Below are 22,226 nucleotides of genomic sequence, written 5' to 3'. Positions count from 1 at the left end.
ATCCTGTAAGACAGCATCATCTTGCATCTCAAAAGTCTCAGCCTATAGAGATTTATACTCAACCAACAACTGGAACAGCAGCCAAGACAGCAAACATAACTAAAGGTCCTTTTCTCCAGTTCATGGCTCACAAATTAATGATGTGCGCCATCCCAGGCAGTGTTAGGGCCAAATACTTAGGAAAGATGAGACGCCAGCAGGAAGGACATCAACACTAAAGCCGACCCACGCGGGATGCCAGAAATGCACGTTGCCCTGTGTTTGGCACATGCTGATGACAAACAGGTAATGTCTTCAGGGAGAGACGCATGTATTACAGAGACCTGGCTCACAAGCCAACCACTTCCACAGGCGCCGCATCACTCAAACCGGACTGGGAGTCCAGGAGCCGGAACATTTTTATGCTCATTTCTGCTGACCAGGGAGCAGGCTCAGAGAGGGGATCTAATCCTATCCCAACACCAAAAGCCAGTGAGCTGCAGACTGGCTCCTGGGCCCCCCTGCCCCACAGCTCTTCCTCTGTCTACAGGCCCCAGAGCAGTTACCATCCACAAACTGTTCGGCAAAAATACAACATCACAGGAAGTATCAAACTGCATTTTGGCTTAACACATGCTTTTCAACTGTGCAGATACACACGCGCACACACACACACTTTTGCATTACATCTACGTGATGCCACCACAGTATCTCATGGTATACACACAATGTTATTGCTGATGACACTATAGGCCCCCTTCATGTGAAAGAGTGAAATCACACCATTTCACACGACAGTGAGCAAGGCCCAGGGAGATGGAGACGATGCTCCCACAAAGGGATGGTCATAGGTAGCGAGGGAAATAAGCAGAAGCGTTCTTGAAACAATCGAGTGCTGTAGAAACATGAGCCGTCTCACGAGTGCTATCTGTGTTTACAAACACGTACCAGGGTCAACCCCGGGCACCACCTACGTCACTTTTCAAAACATCCTTGCAAACACTTGAAAACCGTAACACTGGGCTATTCTCATACACGACACACTGAGAGAGGTGACTGCTCCATCGGCGAGAAGGAAATGAAGAACTCCTTCAGAAACCGAGTCAACGAAAGGAACCTACATTTTCTTCTGGTCCATTACAATGACACTGTTGCTAGTTTTAAATAAAAGGGTGGATCATACACTTGATGTTCACGGAGGTGTTTTTTTTTTTTTTCTTTTTTTTTTCCGGGTAAAAAGGAGCAACCAATTAGTAGTAACATCAACAATTTCCTGAATAATAAAAACATCTCCTCCAAAAGAGACAAACTAAAAATCTCTCCCCCACACACAAAAAAATAATGTGGGTATTTCTCTATTGTCCAGTAAACTGAATGCTTAGCCATGAAAGATTTGCACACTACTTCTGTGAAGTGAATGTATATCAAGGCACACACAGCAGAGTGTGGGCCTGGGGTGTGAGGAGGGAGGGAGGGAGAATTCCTGTCTCGGGCCCTTCTCCCTTGCTAGACATGGCAGACTTCGGTGCCCTGGAGAAACTGAGACGGTCCCTAAACCTTCCAAGTCGCCAGGGTGGTGCTATCGACACAGATCTGAACCGGCTCTTGACACGGATGGGATGGGAAAACCGGCTCTTCGGCTTGTGCCAGGTGCACTTCAGCAGCCATCACGCACAAGGTGGCATTCACGGGGGCCACGAATGCTGGGCAATGCTGACCCAATTTTCTCCAAGCCCAGAGTAGTCAAGGGGCTCACAACGAAACCAAACCGAACCAAACAATTCAGGCAGTCACTGAATGACTGCTAATCAGACCACAGACTGAACTGGTAAGACCTAGGACCCCTGACGTATTTAAACTGATGATAACTTGAAGAGTATAAGAACCGACTTTATTAACTAATGGTGACAGGATGAAAAGAAATCTATCATCATGAGGAGTCCCCTGCTGTATTTTTTCCTACCAATCAGGTTGGCTAACATTTTTGGAGTCATGTTGCATTTCAGATTCAGCCATTGCAGCCTGTTTGTGAGCCTGACCTCGCGGGAAGGGCTGAAGCCCGCTTAGAAACGGGAATCCTGCATCAGATTCTCCAGTCGAGAAGGAACTTCCACACGATCCCAAAACCAGGCTGTAATCGACTTCAGTTCATTTCTCATGTATACCTCATCACGCAACGCCCTTCTGACCGAAGCAGCAGATATCTGAAACGCCAAAGCGCCCTGGTGGCAGCCAGACTGTAGACGCCCAAGCGAATGTTTGCCTTCAAGATAAATGCGGCCGGCCGTGGCAGCTGCTGCCTGCACTCAGCTCCCCGTCCACAGAGCTGCTGAATGGAGCGCGCGGGTCTGCGGGGCGACGGGTTCTGTTTTTGTTTTTTAAAGGAAAAAGCATTTGCTCAAATGCAAACCAACGTCCCGACCGTGAAACGATTTATGTAAGTGTATACATGAGAACAACCATTTACTAGGAGGGCTCTTTAGTCCAGAATTTACTTCTCCTAATTGCTGGACTCTGTGTTCCACCATGGGGACTGCACACTGGCACCGTCCTTGTAACAGACACACGATTTTCAGCTTCTTCTATTTTCCAGTGGTATTAGAAATTGCGAGCCAAATGAGACTTGGATTGCGAACAATCCCTGCACCTGACAAGCGAGGTGCAACATGATCTATGCTTCTGTAATACAACTGAACCCTTGGGGAAACTTCAGGAGTGGCTTCTGTCCATCTTCAAGGGTCGGTGGTCAAGTTCAGCACGGAAGGACTCGTGCTGCCGAACAAAAGCTTCCAACTGTCCTGATGGTCACTCCCCGGGGTGGGGGGTCTGAAAACCACTCTAATACCTAATTGCTACAGAAATCTGTAACACTGTGTAAATATTGGAGTGGATCTGGACCAAGACAAAGGACGAAGCTATTTCCGAATAAGTAAGCTTAAGATTATAAAATCCTAATGGAAAAAGGGAAGAAAAAAAAACAAAAAAGAAAAATACATTTGTACCTAGCATTGGACGGCACCTTCCAAACAGTGAGAACCAGTGATGGAACAGGGATAAAGCTCACTTGAATGACAGAAATATTTCCAAACAAAAGGCAACACAATTCTAGCTAATACTCAGCCACCCACTTGGAAGATAACTTGCAAGTGAAACCCAAACAAAAAAATCCCCCAGGCATTTCATAATCACATCCTCAAACTCTCAATCACATGAAATTCGGTGTTGGTGGGGAGGGAGGAATCCAATTTGAAACACAGGGAGCTGGTTCTTCCGGGCAGCGCCAGTGAGCCGCCGGCCACTAGCCAAGGACTGCGCCTCGCATCCCGCTCCCCGCAGGAAAAGCGTCACCCGCGTCACCCGCGCCAGCAGGCCGGCAACTCTCTCTGCTCCATGTCACCCACAGGCCACAGCCGCTCCAGGGTGGACACGGCCACAGCCGGAGCAGGGGCCCTCCCAGCTTGGAGGCAGCAAGGTCCCCCGCAGGGACCCCCAGCCTCGGCCCAGGAGCCGGTCTGCTTCAACAACGCATCTCCTCCTGGCCCACCCTGCTCCTGTTCCTGCTCAGTGCTCACAGGACAAAACCCAAGGCGATGAAGGACCCCAGGGCCGCCCCCTTCCCACCAGGCGCTGCAAGGGAGACGCACCTTCCGCCTCCAGCCCTCTGCGGCGCCGCCTGCTCCTCACCCCGGAGGGCTGTGCCAGGCCGCACCGGAGACACGCCGGGGAACCAACTTGTTTTTTTGGCAAATTAATTTCAAGTAATAAATTTTCCAAAATTATTCTATACAGAAGCGAGAGGAAAGAAAAAAAATAGTATGCTGTGCTTGAATTTCCAAAACAGGTTTCTCCGACTCTGAGGGCCTAGAGACAGGCCACTTTCTGGAACGCTCACTCGCCTTGCGGGCCTCTCCCGCACACTGGGCCGGATATCATGGTCCTGGCCCCCCGGAACTCGAGCCCTGGCCGCGCACTTACCACGGCCCCGGCAGGACCAGGGCTTTCGGCAGGGTCCTCCGTGGCAGTGGCCGGCGCCTCCTCGGGCTCCCGGGTGACCAGAATCCGGAAATGCTGCTGCCCAACGTTCGGCTCCTGCCTGATCTTAAACGTGCAGCCCTGGCCCTGTGCAGCCCTCTCGGCCGAGTTCGTCCTGCGGATCTCCGGGGCCATCCTGCCGGCCCGCGGCGGTGCCTCCGGCGCGGCCCTGTCTTCCGTGGGGCTCCCTCGCCCGGCCCGCGGCTGCGTAGGGTACGAGGTGCTCCTCTCCAGCCGGATGCGGGGATAGCGCACCAGCCTGTCGCCCTTCGTGCCCGTGAAGCCGAAGTTGAGGTCGCTGCCCAGCCCCGGGCTGCCCGCTGGGGGCTGCTGCAGCTGGAACACGAAGCAGCGCTTCCCCCCGGAGCTCCCGGCGGCATCCGGAACATGCTGCAAGGACCAGCGCCGGGGCTCGGCTGCGCCATCGGGGCCCAGGGGCAGCAGCCGCACCTGGCGCACGTCCGCGCTGGATGCGCGGTGCTGGATGCGCAGGCCGGGCCCGGATTCCTCCAAGCCCTCGCCGCGGCCCCGCACTAGGCGGCCACAAGTGCCGTTGACCAGCGGGCCGGGGTCCCGGGCGGCTCCCGGTGGGGAGCCCCCAGACACGTCCCTCTGGGTGGGCTCCGGGGCTCCACTCGGGGCCAAGGCCCTGGCGACCGCGGCCTGGTCCCCGTCCTCGCTGTGGCCGTCGGGGCCCTCGGGCGGCCCGCACCCGTCGGTGGCCCCGTCGGCGGCCTTGCGCTGCAGGGAGATCTGCACGGACGAGCTGCGCGTGGGCCGGGCGTCGAGGCCGGTGAGCAGCTGCGGGATGAACATGGAGGAGCTGCGCTTGAGAGCGCCCACGCTGTCCTGCAGGCCACCGCCGCCGCCGGGCGCGGTGCCGTGCGGGGCGCAGGGGTGCGGGCTGCTCCTCCGCGGCAGCGTGTGGAATGCCATGAAAAAGTCCTCTTCTCTCTCCTGGTCTAGGATCTCGGATTCGGGGGCTGTGTGGCTGCGCCCAGAGCCAAAATGAAACCGAAGCCGATGGGCCATGGTGAGCCGGGGGGCCGGGACGCGCTGGGCGAGCGGCAACAACGAGCCCGGCGCTTCCAGAAGTCAGGCACCGAGGGCGGAAACTCCAAGAAAAAGTGTCCCATCTGCCAAACCGTTAGCACTGCGGCACCGGGAGCGACAGATAGCAGAAATAACCCAAGTGGCAAGCGGCATTCCAGGCATGATTGGATAAGAGCAAGGAGCTCTCATCCACGCTGGGCCGAGGGTAGGGTGGCCAGGAGCACATGACCGCGCGCTCCCCCTCCAATGCCAGCTTGTGGACTTAGTGCGGTTTCCCCCTTCTCCTCCTCATTTTTTTTTTTTTAAACAGCTAGGGCCTGAAACAGCACCTTCCCAGCTGTTACTTTTCCATCAGCAAGGAGTGGCCCCAGCAGGGAGCTCTCGCAGCTGCCTAGGGCAGCAAGCACCAGGACCCTGGGCTGTAAATCTTACTGCACCGTGCTGGCAAGACGCTTCTCTCCCAGCGGAGCGGCGCCCTGGGACTGTCCGGAGGGCGCCGGGGGCCCTGCACTGCACACAGAGCGCCAGCGGGGCTTTCCCAGCTCCCACCACCCCAGGCAGCCACAGTGAAACGCGGCGGGGGCTGCGCGAGGGGGGAACCCCTTCCCCAGGCGGTGCACGCTGTGTTTCTGTTATTTATGATATCACTACCCTACGATGCCGGAATGCAAACTCATAAAACGTACTATAAATACGATTACACGCCCCCACTGAATCAGGGTCCCTCTCCTGGGGAATAATTAGACCGTGATCTCTAGGGAACAAAATAGCTCCGTGGAGAGACAGAGGGGCACAACTCACTCTACGGCCGTTTGTGGGCCCCATCCGCCTGCTGTCAGGACAGTTTTCAATTAAAAGGCCTGTGTGTGTGCATGTGTGTGTTCACCTCATTTGTATTATGATTATCAGACAAGGAAGTAGCAAAGGGCAGGAATTCAGCTGGTGAAAATATCTGCTTACACACACCAGGTAGGAGGGGGGAAAAAAAAACAAGGAAAATTCAAGCCGTGGTGTGGTGTGCATGGGGTTTCTGCGGTAATTTAAATACCATCCAGAAGAAATGCTTTTAGGGGAGCTGTTTTCCAGTAAAAAGTCGGCAACGTTGCCACAGTTGGGCTACAACATGGAATGCTGATATGTGTGCAAGGAGCCAGACGGGACCTAAGAAATAAAAGTGCACATTCAAAAAGCTGTCATCAGATTTGCAGTTTGCTGGGAAATATTCTGAGCGCTTTACACTTAACTTTTCTATGACCCAGAAACATCAGTTATTTAACAAAGGTTTATTTAGGAGGGGGTAAAAAAAAAATTAGGAGGGAAAAATGCCAAGCTGTGAAGAGTGACAAAAAGTTTATTTTAAAATCTGCAAAGCATGACTTTGTCAACAGCTCTGGAGTCCAGGGCGTGGAGGCTTAACCCTGTGTTGACACATACAGCCCAAGTGTGTTCTCAAAGCATGGGTCTCACACGCCCAAAATGACCTCTCTGCGAGAAATGGGAGCTCGTTCGTTTAAGGCTGAGACTTCCAAGCGCTGCTACGTGGATTATCTTTGCTGCATTAATGGCCCACAGAGAAAAGAACATCATCAATGGAATTCTCTGCAGAGCAGCAACACTACAGATGGCCTTGGGGGCAGAGGTGGGAATGAGTAAGACACAACCTTCCAAATAAAGCCTGGGGTCACTCAGGATCTCCGCCAATCTGCCCATTCAAAGCCCATCCTGAAGACTGGGGATGCAGTTTCCCACCCATGGAAAGGCTGTCTCCACCACAGGCATTATGGTAGACCATGGAAATGGAAATAGAACTTTTAAACAGTGGATTTCTCGTAACACGAGAAAAATAATGAAAAGTCATCATACTAAGGTGAGGATTAGGCATAGACATCTCCCAGAGTGCAGGGACCTGCTGCTACCTGACTACTGCTAACCCTAACCTGACCACGGTCTTCTGGAGAACACTCCCAAGCATACGGGATCAAGTATCCTCCCAAAGTCTTTAGCAAGGGTCAGTTAGCTGGCTGTTGCACCACGGGGCTGAGACCTAGGAGACCAGAAAGTTGGCCCTGGCACTTGCTCTGACTGATGCATTCCGTAATCTGGAGCGTCAGTTGAATTTTGGAGAAAGAAGGGTCCATAAGAACGTTCCTTCTCATCAATCAACATACGTAAGCTTCAGGAAAGGTAGGCTGCAGTCCAGCCAAGAGCGCTGGGTTGTAACAGAGGGTACTGGAAGGCCTTACATGATGGTGTTCACTGTCACAGAGGGAACACGTGGTTCCCAGGTAACTTGAGGGGTACGTTCTGGTTAGTTAAGAAAGCAAGCTGCTTCAGCCAGGTTTTGCTTCTAAAATGAAATCGCAGATTTCATAGACATGAACATAATATATACACACACCAATCTATATATAAAATGCTCATTTATACCATTTATATGCCTTGGGCATATCTTTGGTTTTTTTAAAAGCACTAAGGTTCTCTCTTAGGAAAGTACCATTTTAAAAATACCACTTCATTTCACCTGCTAAGTATAGATTCACATTATGTTACATACTGTTAATTAATTTTTGTTTTCCTAGAATCACCATAAATTTACTATTAATGGCATCACAATGTTGTGGTCTGGCTTCCACGTTTAAAACCCCACAAGGCTGGCTTACATGCCTGATGGCCTCTTTACCAATCTGCCTACATCCGGTACATATTCCCAGCAGCACCGTGCTAAGCATACAGACTGAAACCATCACCAGCGAGTGTCACTGATACTCACTGTGATGGAAACACACATGTCCCATAACTCCACTGCCCTAGCAACACAAAAACAGAATGTTCACCAGCAGTAAAATAAAAAGTCTTCCCTTGGGTTGTACATAGTGTTCTAAGCTCTACACAGATACAACATTTGAACGATGCTGCTCCAAAACTTCAAAGTGGAGACCCACTTACCAGTCTATTTTCGTCGAAAACTTCAAACAGGAGTCTGTGATTAGACGGGTTTACCTGCAAGGGATGCACACAGTACTTCAAAAATGAGCAAAATCCATTGAAAGAATAACGCATTATAATGCACTGAACTGAGCTGTGCAATATCAACAATTAACTTGCTCTTCTGGAAATTCCAGAACATTGATATTATCAGTCTCTGCATTATTCTACCCCTGATACTCAGGCCTGTCAGAAGAAGAAAAGGCTCTTGGCTATTTTTTCTGAAATAAGAAAGGACAACTCTAAACACCGTTCAAGAGTTCCTAATCTCTACAAAAGGCATTCCCACATCTTCACAAAGACCCCTGCCTGCAGGAATCCTCCTGGCCTAATTATAGCAATGGTAATGATAAAAAGCAAGGAAGAGAATGCTCCTCTCACTTATTTGCATTTATTTTTAGGCACTCTCTCCTGGTTAAACACCTACAATATGTGATTTAATCCTCACGGCAACTCCATAGTGTTTAGCATCCCAATTTGACATGAACCCATGAGCGTCAAGCAGGCTACCCAAGTCAAAGCTAGCGTGGCGGGCAGCCAGGCCCCACGCAAGTCTGGCCTGTCTCCAGGACCCAGGTGGCAACCTTCAGAGAGGGCTGGAAATAAGGGATGCTTCTCCTCTCAGCAACCTGTGGCCAAGGTCAAAGCTACTGCACTTGCAGTGTCATTTTTGCTTATTTCTTGTTCTTTACCAAAACCTAACCCAATTGGTCTTGGTGCTCACGCACATTCGGCATCATTTAGTAACAGTGAGCACACATGAGACGTGGTGCTGCATGTTCTGATTCACATCATCGCACGTAAACCCTGGAAACCATCCTGTCCCATCTGAGTACTTAGAGCCTTTGGGTGACATTTCCAGGGTCACAAAGGCAGGAAATGGTAAAGCCAGAGCTGTGACCCAGGCAGGACGACTTCCAAGGCCCTGGCTGTCTCAGAGAGAGAACGGAACGGCTTCACGTTTGACCACACGTGTGCAGAAGGTTCGGCTTTCTGCTCTGGCCCCTTGGCCTTTCCACAGCCCACTGACCGAGCCAGCAGGTGGACAGTGGGCTTCTTGTCTGCTCCCAAGCCCGGTGAAGGGCCGAGCTACTGACCAATGCACCCGCAGGCTGCAGCAGGAGCTTGCACAACAAAGATGTGTGGAATGAATAAAGGCACACACTCAGGAAAAGAACAAAGAAAAGAATGGATATCTACAGCCAAGATTGGTTGAGAAAACTTTTGAATGAACTACAATTTTCATAAATGTGGCCAAAGTGTTCTCCAGAAAGGAATCAGGTAAGCTGGAGTTTCATGAGCAGAAGCCCGTATGTCAGACTTAGCTAACGTCCAGTAACTCCTATCAGCCCCCAATAGCTTTGGAGTCACTCCCAGGGTCATTTAAAAGGAGGCCAGACATAGGATCTCTCCAAAACTCTCTCAGTGTCATAGCTGATGAGTTTAGCACTTCCACAATCATGGCAACAAACAACAACCCCAAAAGCTCACAAAGCAGAAATTTCAGTCGATTCACAAAATTCATGCGTTTCTGTATACAGCTGTTCTAGGCTGTAAGTATCAAAGGTGGATGAAAGTTCACCTCATTTGGTGGCACTACATTCCAGAAGTAATTTTAGACTATGTGCCTACCTGCACACTAAATATTTGAATTAGAAAAATTTTCCTCCCTAACCAAAACACAGTTGGTTCTAATCATGTTGTGACTATTGTCACTCTACCTCTAAAAAAATTTCTAACTTACGTCTCGTGGAAATAAATCTGTGGTTTTAAATTATATCGTATCTAATTTTTCAAAGAAAAGTTTGATTTGAAAAGCGAAAACATGGCATTTGGATAACTTTTTAGAAACAAGTCCAGAATTTGTGACCGCCACTGTCACTTAGATTCCAGCGCCCATCAGGAACTTACCCTACCTTCTCATCTTGAAAGGAATTTCTCATTAAAAATTTAGCAATTTTCCCTCAATATAAATCTATCATGATAATATATCCACCCAGATATAATAACACTTGTTACCACAAAACGGAAAACTTACTCTGAAATAAAATTCTTCATTCCACTTTGGGTTCAGCGTCTGGAAGAGAAATCACCACACAGTATCTTTAACGGTCTGGGAAATGCTACAGGTATTCATGCAATACTGGCTACCCACTTGCTTAAACATTCTTCTTGATAAATAATAGCTGAGATTGTTGAAATGCCAATAAGAACTGCATTCAGCTTACTACTTGGGAGTATTCCACAAAGCAAAGGAGATGGGGAGAGAGGATATTTATGAAACAGCGGGCTCAGAAACAGGAAGCCATAAATCACCTGCTGTCAGCACAGGACTCACACCAGGGACCTTCAAAGAGTAAATACAAAAACTCCCTTCAAGGGGCTGGCACTGTGGCACAGCCCATTAAGCCACTCACATGGGATGCTGTTCCACTTCTGATCCAGCTCCCTGCTAATGTGTCTGGGAAAGCAGTAGAAAGATGGCCCAAGTGCCTGGCCCCTGCACCTATGGGGGAGACCCAGAAGAAGCTCCTGGCTTCAGCCCCGTCCAGCCCAGCCCAGCCCAGCCCTGGGCATTATGGCCAGATGGGGAGTGAACCAATGGATGGAAGATCTCTATGTCTTTCCCTCTCTCGCTCTAATTCTGCATTTGAAATAAATAATAATGCTAAAAAAAAAAAAAAAAACAACTCCCTTTAGGACATTAGCATTGGTGTCCTTATTCCATTAAGAAGGAAATGAACCGTGTTGACTTCCCTCCACCTGCTACAAAAAAATCTGTTTGGGAGACCAGTTAACTAGGCAGGAGACGGCTCGAAGTGATTACTGATAAGTTCTTCACATTTCAAAATTCATGTAAGGAAAGTACTGATGATAAGGTTTTGTAATGAGAAAAAATAAACCTGCTGTGTATAACCAAAAGGGAATTACATTTTTTTCTAAAATAACTGGCAAAAAATATATATATCAACTTATCCATCAATTGTCCTCTCCATTTATCCACCTATCCATTTTGCTACCACTCTAAGATACACACTTGCTAAGAACAGAGCAAGGACCCTTTTGTCTTCAACATGGACAAAAGAGGATCTGACTTCCTTCAAAATCAAGAAAGAGCAGAATCCAAAAAGGAACACACACGTGTGTGTGTGTGCATGTGCATGTGTGTGTGTGTGTGTGTACACGCACAGGACCCACCAGTAAACCATGCCTGTTCACATTCGGGTGTAAAAATCCGACACTGAAGAATCATCACCTAATCAATAGCTACAGATTCTTGTTTTTTAAGCCAAAATCTTATTCACCTTTATGCACCTACTTCCTTTAACATACAAATACAGGGAGAAGGAAAAAAAATCAGCACTGTGCACCATACAAATGCAAAACACAGAACTCACACTGGCATTTATAAAAATCCGCACTTTCCCCACCCACAACTCCCCAGTGAATCCAATCCTAAAGAAAGGGGTCTCACAGGCTGGGATATGAATGGAGCAGGATGCTTCGAGAGAGAGGAGCCAGGTCAGGGGGGAGCGGCCGCCAAGCCCCCTTGGCGCCGGGGGTCGGGGGTCAGGCGGGGTGGGGAGCATGGAATAACAGGCGAGAGAAGCAGACAGCATGGGAGAGCACGGTGACAGCGGGGAGGGGATGAGGATGTGAGCAGCACAGGCATGCATACTAACCGGAGGCTGGCTGCCGAGAGAAGAGAGGGAGCCCCTCCACCGTGGACAGCGAGGGAGGAAGAGGACCTGCCCTCGGAAGGCAGCAGTCTACTGCAATGTCCCCGCTCAATGGCTCCTGGGTGCCCTGCTCCGGTCCTTGGCTCCGGGTCCAGCAGGCAACCAGGCCCCCAGCTGCCTTCTCTGCAAGGCGCCCCGCTCCCTCTCCCCGGGAACAAGTGACAGCGCCTAACACGGGGAACAATGGCCTCCGTCCTCCACCGGCATCCCCCTCTGCTCGGAACACTGGCTCCCGTTTGCAGAACAGATCTTCAGTGCCAGCCCCAACGCCAGGCGGAGGACACGCCGCAGTCGCTGCTCCTCACAGCCCTGCAGCGCCTGCCAGCCAGTAGCACGGGAACCGTTTTTAAAGCCCCAGGCTGCTGGGAGGACCCCTTCATTGATCAAAGCCTTAGACCATCTGACCACTCCCCGCAGGAAGGCGTGAGGCACAACACCCCAGAATATTGCCAAAGCAGACAGGGAACCAGTGCGATGACACAGCACCTGCATCGTCAATAAAGTCCCCGACAAGCAAGCCAAGCCAGCGTTCGCGTGCATTTCACTGATATCGACAAAAACATGCAGATGGGTAAATTAAGATGTAATTAGAATTACTGAAACAATTTTTTAATGAAATCAATGTACATAAGACTCAGGAAAATAAAACCTGTATATATGTACACACATCCACATACGCTTCTTTGTTATCAATCTGCTACATGTTTGCCCATAGCTATGCAGCATTCTGCTTTGGCTTCCTCTGCTACGAGATGAACCATTTCTTCCTTGCCTACCAAGTGCATAGACCATTCCAATCCAGTCAACGTATGCTATTATTTTAAATGAAAAACAAAAACAAAAACAAAAAAACAGCCAACAAGAACAAAGGCTAGTTTTGCGTTCTTTGAAAGACAAAAATTTGTATTAAGAAAATTTAATACAAAAATTTGTATTTGTATTGAGAATTATCTTGAGAATACTGCATTTTTTTTTTTTTACAGTCACTTAAGTAAAAACCAGAATCTTGGGTTAATATAGAAAAGCTCTGGTCTATGGAGAGTTCTCAGATTTAATATTGGAAGAATAAATCAGGACTTAAACAAAGTCTAGTTAAGGAAGGCCACCTACCTTTTTAATTGTTTTTGTCTGTACCAAAGCAAGTTCTCTATTCTCATCTGCTACGTACAAGGAAAGTTTCACATACGGATCGCTGTAAGAAAATATTGCAGATTTAATAGAGTTATACTTTTCATTTCAAGAATATTACAAAAAGAAAACAGCCAAACCTCAGTGAAAACACAAATATCAATTAAAATTCTGGCTAATTCCAGAAAACAAAGCAGTGACATTTTATTATGCCTACTAAATCCATAAACGCTGAAAGTAAGTTTCAATTAACAAGAGTCAATAATATCTATAATTAAAAGAATGAACCCTGAATTTAACTTTACAGATAATCTTCTCTATCCATTCAAGTATATTCAAAATAGTCTGCCATAATTCTTTTTTCTAAACACAGATTCTGAAAAGCTTTAAGAAAAAAATATAAAAAGGCATACAAATTTTTTTAAAGATTTATTTGTTTGTTACAGAGAAAGAAATCTTCCATCTGCTGGTTCACTCCCCACGTGGCTGCAATGGCCAGAGCTGAGCCAATCCAAAGGCAGGAGCCAGGAACTTCTTCCGGGTCTCCCATGTGGGTGCAGGGGCTCAAGGACTTGGGCCATCTTCTGCTTTCCCAGGCCATAGCAGAGAGCTGGACAGGAAGTAGAGCAGCCAGGACTTGACCCCACGCCCATATGCAGTGCAGGCACTGCAGGCGATGGCTTTACCTGCTAGGCCACAGGGCTGGTTCCTAGTTTACATCTTATTTATGTTCATATTCCTACTGTGCAGGTCAAGATTATTTTTCTTTTGGTGGAGATAAAACAGCCACAGTTTACCTAAACCAACACCTACCAACTTACAGATTAAAAAACGAAGCAAACACACCAAAACTATAAAAACTAGAGTCTACAAAGTCAAGAGAGATCATGCAGCCTTTTGAGAAAAGTCTAGAAGAAATTTCAGGTCTCCTGATGACAAGTCCCAGAATTCCTTGCATACAACACAACATCTTTAATCAATAATCCTTTGGGAGACTGAAAACCATTAGTAAGACATGTGTTGGAAGGATTCGTACTGGGGGCTCTCTAGGGACAGATTAGGTCCACTCACGCTGTCTGGGATCACTCATCCTGGGAAACCTAAAATCTAGCCAAATTCACTTTGTTAAGAATTTGGAAGAACTTCTTTTGATCACACCTGAAATCTGGAAAAATCACAAAAAGGACTCTCACGCATTCAATCCCCCAATTTTTACTCATCTGATATCTATAGCCAACGATTTAGTGCTACCAAGCTGCTGTGTTCAATTCATGGCAACTTGAAAATGATCCTTTAACAGCTATACATGGCTATGAACCCTTATTTTGCAAACTTCCAGACTGTTTCCACAGATAAAATGCTAAGACTATAGTATCTGATAGCTGAGATAATAAATACGCCATAAATACCTTTTTAGAAGATAGGACTGTAATCAATATCCAAGAAACAAAAATCAAAGGTCAGTGGAAATTTTTCAGTACACAGATAATATTTATTGCCCATGAAATGCACTGGAATGGAAGCTACAAAACATACTCTTACATAAACAGCAACAGGGTTTGCTGTTTGTCTCCGTGCACCTAGTCTCTTGTTCATAAACGGCAAAGCTTGATTTAGTTAGATTAGCTCACCAGACGCATACACTCTCACCGGGACACTTTCAGACTCAGGAAAGGTCAACCGAGGGCCAGCTCCTGGTCCAGGTCTGGGGTCCCACGAGCGCCTTCCTAATGGGAACTCTGTGGAGCTGCAGGCAGTCACTTCCGAAGAGCGCTCAGACTTCAGCCTATGAAAATCACCCGTAAGAGAGGGGCAGCGGGAAGACGTGCACTGGGTCTGAATCCCGTGGGTCTGCGGTGAGAGGCCTCCGGATCTGATGCAGGAGCTCTTGATCCAGGAACCACCCTCAGATCACTTTCTGGGTGCTATCTGCAAAGAGCACCTCTTAGCTACAAAAACTCAGTTTTCGATTTCCAGCCACCAATTTACTGGTTAAAAGACGCTCACGGCCTGATTTTCCCTGCCACCTCTACAGTAAGCACCCGTGTGCTGGGAGGCGTGTGTCCAGAGCCACGTGCAGCCCCCATACAGAGAACAGCCGTGCTCAGCCGGCAGCTCTTACTCTGAGGCCCTGGCCAGGGCCCAGGAGCCGGGGCCGGGGCCAGGTGAAAGACATGGGGCGGGGGCTCCAGGGGACAAGAAAAGTCTTGTCCCAATCTCTGGGCCTCCTCCACCCTTGCTGCTGGCACACGACGACCACGTGATCCTGAATGAAGCGACATTGACCATTCTGCACAGTTAGCGAAGGATCAGAGAAAAGCGCGTGGCAATACCAGCACTCAGCACAGCGCCAAACACACAGCACCGAGGTGCCCTCGGTGAAAGCCCCCACAACGGTCCTTCTCTGGCTGCCTCTCGCACTGGACTCTGCCCCGAGGCTGCTGCTGCTCTGGTTACCTGGTTTGACTTGACACCAATTCCCTCGGCTACAAACTGGACGCCGGCACGTTGAGGATTCACGATTCCTCCTTGCTCACGCCACGTGGGTGCCCCGTGGGGATCGGGGTGGGGGGCTGGCCATCGTGTTCACACCAAAGTCAGCCAGGATCCACTCTTGGCACCCACTTACTAGCCCAGTCCGACTCAGGGCTACCATTACAGATCCTCTGAGAAAGCCAGCGCTTTGGACAGCATGTGGCCTACAATGAGGGAAATTCTATCTGCAAACCTCTTCTTGCCTCTGCTCAGGGAAGCTGTGAAAGCACCACATTCTCTTCCACCTCTCCTGCTCCTGGGATTCAAACCTCCTCTGACGCTCCGAGTGCTGCCCACAAGCACACAATGACACTGGCCCTGCCCCACTGCAAGCAAGCACAGCAAAACCAAACAATGACAGTGACAGAGGACGTCCAGCACCCAGGAGCACAACAGTCAGCAGCAGTCATGACCTGCGGGCACAGATGCCCATGGCCGGCATCTGGCCGTGTGCACTGACCAGGTGTCCAGGTGGTTTCCACGCACGGACCTGCCCCGGGAGCACTGACAGAGACAGGCCTGGCAGTACACGTGGGCCAGGAGGCAAGGCACGAACAGGTGAAGGCTTTCAGGGCAGAAGGAGCGCAGACAGAGTGTAGCGATGGCCTGGGGGCTGGGTTCTGAGCAGGACAACGCTGGCAGGCTGCAGTCTGGAGGGCTCACGGGAAAAGGCAGCCTGGGCCGAAACTGCAGAGCCAGTCAGTCCCGTTCTGGCTCAAACTCTGACTTCGCCTGCTCAGAGCTGTGTGCCTATAAGCAAGTCACACGGCCTCTGCTGGCCTCCCCATTGCCATCTGTGTCCTGGAGTTCACAGCAGTGCTTCCGTCATAAGGAGGCGCAACTGGAAAGCTTAAGATTCAGTAGTGCTTGGCATATGGTGAGCGCTCAGTAACCGTTCGCAGGGTTGTTGGACTCCAGAAGGTCCGAAGTCAGATTCAACACAAGGAGGTAACTGCAGGTGAGGAACCAAAGAATGAGACCGGTTTCGACAGAGAAGTGTGAGGGTCCTCAAGGAGGACTTGAGAACCAACCCAAAAGCAGACGCAGAGGTGGCCGTGGGTGATGACGAAGGGAGGCAGAGTGGAGGAGGGCATCCACGCAACCTTGGGGTGCCCGGCCTCTCGGCAAGCTGGGTCATGGCCCCAGAGAGCCTCACCCTGCTCCACGTTCAAGATGAGCATTTGAAAGTAAGTCAGGGGCTGACGCTGTGGCACAGCAGGTTAAAGCCCTGGCCTGAAGCGCCGGCAGCCCATTATGGGTGCTGGTTCGAGCCCTGGCTGCTTCTCTTCCAATCCAGCTCTCTACTATAGCCTGGGAAAGCAGTAGAAGATGGCCTAAGTGCTTGAGCCCTTGCCTCATATGGGAGACTGGGAAGAAGTTCCTGGCTCCTGGCTTCGGATCGGTATAGCTCCAGCCTTTGCAGCCACCTGGGGAGTGAACCAGCAGATTGAAGACCTCTCTGTGTCTCTACCTCTCTCTGTAACTGTCTTTCAAATAAATAAATCTTTAAAAAAAATAATAAGTAAGTCTGCAGGGGCCTCTCCAGTAGTGGAGGTCTGAGCGCTCCACTAACGAGTTAGCTCTGCTGCACCTAGAAACCTGAAAATTCAGCCCGGCCTCTAAAGCCACATGTTCTGCATGGGCAGAGCCCGAGGTGGACCGGGAAAGGGTCTCCGTTTCCTCGGAATTTTTCTCCACTACTCCGTGTCCTAAGGAAAAACCACTTGGGAGATTCCAGCCATTCCCTGACAAGCAAGACGCTCGCCTGTACACAAAAGATTACACCTCGAGCCAAAGCCAGAAGGGTGACCTCACCTGATCTCAGAGACAGGAGACACAGAGTGTGTGAGGTCGCTGGCAGGAAGAGAGAGCCCCTTAGCTGAAGCAAATCACCCAGAGGCCACCGATTGCCAGGAGGCTCGGCACAAAATTCCCCAAGAACCTGCACTCTCATGAGAAATCTTGGCCAAGAGTCCGCTCAGACATTGCAAAATTCCCAAGAGAAGAGCTTCCCGATTGCTCTCTTTAATCCTCAGTATGGAGCCCCAGTACTGAAAACCACTTGCCCTCAGACAGCCTTTGCTTCAGTCATCTCCAGTCTGCAGCCCGGGCCTGCAAGAGCTGGAGGGAGGGAGACAGCATGGTCTTGTTCAGGCGTCACATTCCACCTTCGCTGCTGGGGCAAGACAAGCGGCTGGGGTCACTTCTCAGGAGCTGCAAGGGAGACTTCCTGGGTTTGCCCACTGCTCAGCCTCCTGGGACACACGACCAGCACAGTCAGCAATGGGCTGATCCTTCATCATCTCCACCTGACTCCCCGCCCGGTTCTGTGTTCTTTCAGAACTATTATTTACCCCCCTACACACCTTCCCCTCCCCCAAGATAAAGGCTTTGCTGAGAGCCACAGGTTCTAAGTGGGGGTAGGGCAGGGAGGCGTGGAGGGGGAAGGAGGGTGGAAATTGGCCCCAGTGGCCAAGTGTTCCAATGACTTCTGAGTGTGGCCGTGTCTGTGCGCCAGAGAAGTGTCTTTCCAAGGTGGCTGGATTCAAAGGGACCATGAGGAAGGCCCCATTTCTAAGCGCGCCTCACCACCAGGACCCTGAGCAGTCACCATGCGCCGGTTGAAGGGGAAGGTGTTGGATGTGGTGCTTACATATCACGGGCCGTCTGTGAACGGACTGTGTGTCTGCCTCCCAACAGCCAAGAGTGCAAGAGATCAGTTATGCTGCCTACCGACCCACTAAACCTCGCTGACCCAAGGTTCCATGGCAGAACCCACTTCCTACAGGACAACACCTCCCACTTTTCCCCTCTCCGTCAGTGTTACAAAATCACTTATACATACCCTCAATAAGGAAGTGATACTTAGAAACACTTCCACATAACAAGAAAAAATACCTAGAAAGTGTAAGCAAAGAGGAACACAACACCTGCAGTAATATAGAAACTGAAGTTTTCATCTAACAAATTGTCGAAGCCTGAAAAAATGTTACATTAACACTTTCTAAAGAAAGGCAGGCATTCTCATACTCTAGTCCTGGAAAGCCAAATTATTGCAAGTTGTTTTCTGGGAAGTAGTATGGTTCAAGTGTCAAGAATATTCAGAGTTGATGCTGTTTTATATAGCAAATGCATTTCTAGGGATTACTTCCCCCAAAATAATCAGAGATGGAAGTATATGTGTATCTATGAAAGGTATCATTACAGGAACACATGTGGCAAGAACAAATTATACAGAATCTTCCAGTTCAATAAGGAAGTGATTAAATACATTATGGTATAATCATGTACTAGAACACTGCAAACCATGAAAATCATATTTCCAAAGAATATTTTTAAATGAGAGAAAATAATCATGGTGTAACAGGAATAAACAGGATCTTTTCATATATATATATTTAAAAATATATATGAAAGTGACAGGAAAAAACAGTTTTTAAAAATTTATTTGACAGAGTTATAGACAGTGAGAGAGAGACAGAAAGGTCTTCCTTCTGTTAGTTCACCCCTCAAATGGTTGCTACAGCCGGTGCGCTGTGCCGATCCAAAGCCAGGAGCCAGGTGCCTCCTCCTGGTCTCCCATGTGGATGCACTTGGACCATCCTCCACTGCCTTCCCAGGGCATAGCAGAGAGCTGGACTGGAAGAGGAGCAACCGGGACTAGAACCTGGCGCCCATATGGGATGCCGGCACTGCAGGTGGAGGATTAACCAAGTGAGCCACAGTGCCAGCCCCAAAAATGCAGTTTTCAAGGTTAACAGTTGGGTAGGCATTGTGGCATAGTGGGTAAAGCCGCCACATTCGTTCCATATAGGGGCTGGTTCTTGTCCCTGCTGCTCCATTTCCTAGCCAGCTCCCTGTTCATGGCTTGGGAAAAGCAGTGGAAGATGGCCACAGTACTTGGGCCCCTACTATCCCAGAGGAAGCTCCTGGCTCCAGACTTTGACCCCGCCAAGGGCTGGCCATTGTAGCTATCTGGGGAGTGAGCCAGCAGATGGAAGATCTCTCTCTCTCTCTCTCTTTCTGTAACTCTTTCAACTAATAAATAAATAAATAAATCTTTTTAAAAAGTAACATTCTCTAGATGATAAGCTAGTGAATTAGGTTTATTTTCTTTATAGAATTTATTTTTTCTGAATTTTGAACTAGTTTTATGATTTAAGAAGTTATGGTAATATGGTTAGTGCTCTTCAATCAGGCACTAAACCCTGTTTCATGGCCAGTTCATACCTCAATCGCAAACACACAAGGGCTTCAAATATTTTTCCTACTCAGAAATTGCCTTAAATAGATGACACTGAAGATTTTTGAAATAAACACACACATTACAGCCTTCAAGATTCACCAAAAGGCACGACGTATACTTTGAAACACATCACTTGTCACCAATACTGACAATAAGCCACTTACTTAAACTTAAGATTTTTCAACAAATGCAAAAGAGCAATGGGTTAGACTGCTCTCACTCTTACGCTATCAAAAGCAATTCGCAAGTTGGTCCTAAGCAGGTTAAAAAAAAAAAACATTAATCTGTGAAATGTTTTAAAAACTACATTTTTAGATACTGCAGGTATGATGGTTTTGCAGTTTGGAACAACTAGTGATCCACCTGTATCCTAAAGCCTTATCAGTCATTAAGTCTTGCAATCTCTAACCAGTACCGCCTCCCTCCCTCCCTGTATCTCCTGCCATTTACCACCAGTCACCTGGGGGTCCCAACCTGGGGTCGCAGAGACTCCTGAGAGCAGGGGTCCACTGCGTGTGCACTGTCCACCACACACTCGGGTACTCACACAGCACCATTTGGATGTGCGGTGGCTCTTGGAGTATTTTAATCCGAGAGCTGGTTTCAAAACAAAACGCGCTCAGTCAAGACCAATGTTTTCTTATGCTTCTGGTGGTCTAAATATTGCCCACTATAAGTCACTAAGCCAGAAAATTTCACAAATAAACTATTAAACTATCCATACAGCAGCTGCCAAAGAAAACGGCCGTCCGTGCCTGGCTGGATCCCCAGCGGGCTCTATTACGTATTTTCCCCGTATGCTTCTGAGTGCAACCGGCAGAGGGTGAGAAAACAGCTGTTTCTTTCACACTCTCAGTGCTTTCACAGGGAGACGAGAGGGCAGAAGGGAAGGGGGCACAAACAGCGCTCTCTCTGGGAAACAGGTTCCTCAGAGTCGCTGGGTGTCCATGTGGCACCAAGTCAGTGGGGGACACCAGGGTGGGGAAGGAGGAGGGAGATGGACACAGAGGCCCTCCAGCTCTCCTCCAGAGAAACCAAGTGAGACAAGAGTGTCTCATGCATGCTTGGCCTTTCTGGGAGCTGGCTGCTCCGATAAATACATAGGGAGCTCATAAGTGATGACTATTCCAAGTCAACCCAACGCACAGTGGTGGTAACTTCAGTTTCGATGGTCAAGCACCTCCGGTTGCCCAGCATCATGCTTGGTACCATGTATGAAGGCACTTCATTGAAAAGTGTGCATAAAAATGGAATCTCAAGATGTTGTGTGTGGTTTTTAAATTTTTTTTAAAAAAAAAAATAAGATGTATTTATTTATTTGAGAGGCAGAACAAGGGAGAGAGAGAGAAAGGTGTTTTGTCTGCTGGTTCACTGCCCAAATTGTGCAATGGCTGGAGCTGGGCCAATCTGAAGCCAAGAGCCGGGAGCTTCTTCGGGGCCTCCCGTGTGGGTGCAGGGGCCCAAGCCCTTGAGCCATCTTCCACTGCTTTCCCAGGCCACAAGCAGAGAGCTGGATCAGAAGAGGAGCAGCTGGGACATGACGCAGTGCCCGTATGGGATGCTGGCACCGAAGATGGAGGCTCAGCCCATTAAGCCACAGCAACCCTCCCCCCCAGTTTGCTTTTAGCAAGAAAAAAAAAATTGAGATTCAACTCTACTAGGAGTCTTGCCAGAGTTCATGGAAAATCTGTAGCATGAAAAAACCATGCATGGATTTCAATTCCATTTTCTGCAGATTTTTTTTTTTTGAGGTGCCCTGGTATTCACACCAATTCTGATGCCCACAGCAAGCAACGCAGGGGGACTTTTGGCCCCTGGGTTGTCTGTCTTGGTGGGCTTCTCTGGGCGCCATGGGGCGCAGCACATACTTCTCAGGGTCACATGAAGGGCGACCACAGGCCTACCTGTAATTCAACTTTCCAGCTGGTACCACTCTGCTGACTGCAGCGGGGAGGGGGTGGCCGGAGAGTGAGCAGAGTAAAGGCAGGTCAAGTCTTGCTTAGCTAAAAATACATGGAGTATTTGTCTAACAGGCAGGAACAGCTACAAGCTCCCTGCAGCAAGAGCCTGGCAGGAATTCAGTCCTAAAGGAAACAGGTAGAGAGAAGAATGCCGAGCCATTCTATTTACTCCTGAGCGAGCCTGATGGGGGACCGACCTACCAGACCTGCTTATCCACTTCCCTCTTGGTTAGAAAAACAAAGTCAGGCTAACTAGCATTTCATGAAACCCAAGTGCAAAGATACCTTCCTAATTGTTTAATTATATTTCTGTAAGTTGGCTCTCCTTCATTCCCTATCTATAAAGTAACCAGCCCATAAAAAACGCACAGAGATGTTCCAAACTGCATTGCAATGAAGCACGGGAACAGACTCCCAGAGGAGTTAGTGGCCTGTGACCCAGAAAGCCTACTTGTTGGCTCATCTCACCCATGTCCTTACGAAACAAAGGGAAATAGCATCGTGGAGCAGAAGAACTTTGAACTTGGAGCCAAGGTGGCGCCAACCCTGAGCCGTGGCTAACCAGGA

General features: G+C 49.0%; 1 protein-coding gene across 5 annotated transcripts in view; it reads right to left on the bottom strand.

Annotated features, from left to right (window-relative positions):
* Positions 1 to 22,226, bottom strand: part of NEDD4L (NEDD4 like E3 ubiquitin protein ligase) — a 314,905-nt gene that overhangs the window by 124,329 nt on the left and 168,350 nt on the right. For all 5 annotated transcript variants that reach the window (XM_062201729.1, XM_062201731.1, XM_062201730.1 and 2 more), the window contains 3 exons: positions 12,900 to 12,981; positions 10,088 to 10,126; positions 8,011 to 8,064 (listed from right to left, as the gene is read on the bottom strand). In XM_062201729.1, coding sequence (XP_062057713.1) covers positions 8,011 to 8,064; positions 10,088 to 10,126; positions 12,900 to 12,981 — 175 coding nt within the window. The remainder of the gene's footprint in view (positions 1 to 8,010; positions 8,065 to 10,087; positions 10,127 to 12,899; positions 12,982 to 22,226) is intronic.

The sequence above is a fragment of the Lepus europaeus genome, chromosome 9 (genome assembly GCF_033115175.1).
Source record: "Lepus europaeus isolate LE1 chromosome 9, mLepTim1.pri, whole genome shotgun sequence".
NCBI classification, from domain to species: Eukaryota; Metazoa; Chordata; class Mammalia; order Lagomorpha; family Leporidae; genus Lepus; species Lepus europaeus.
Note: the sequence above shows the minus strand (reverse complement) of the source record. Positions and strands in the feature narration are given on the sequence as shown.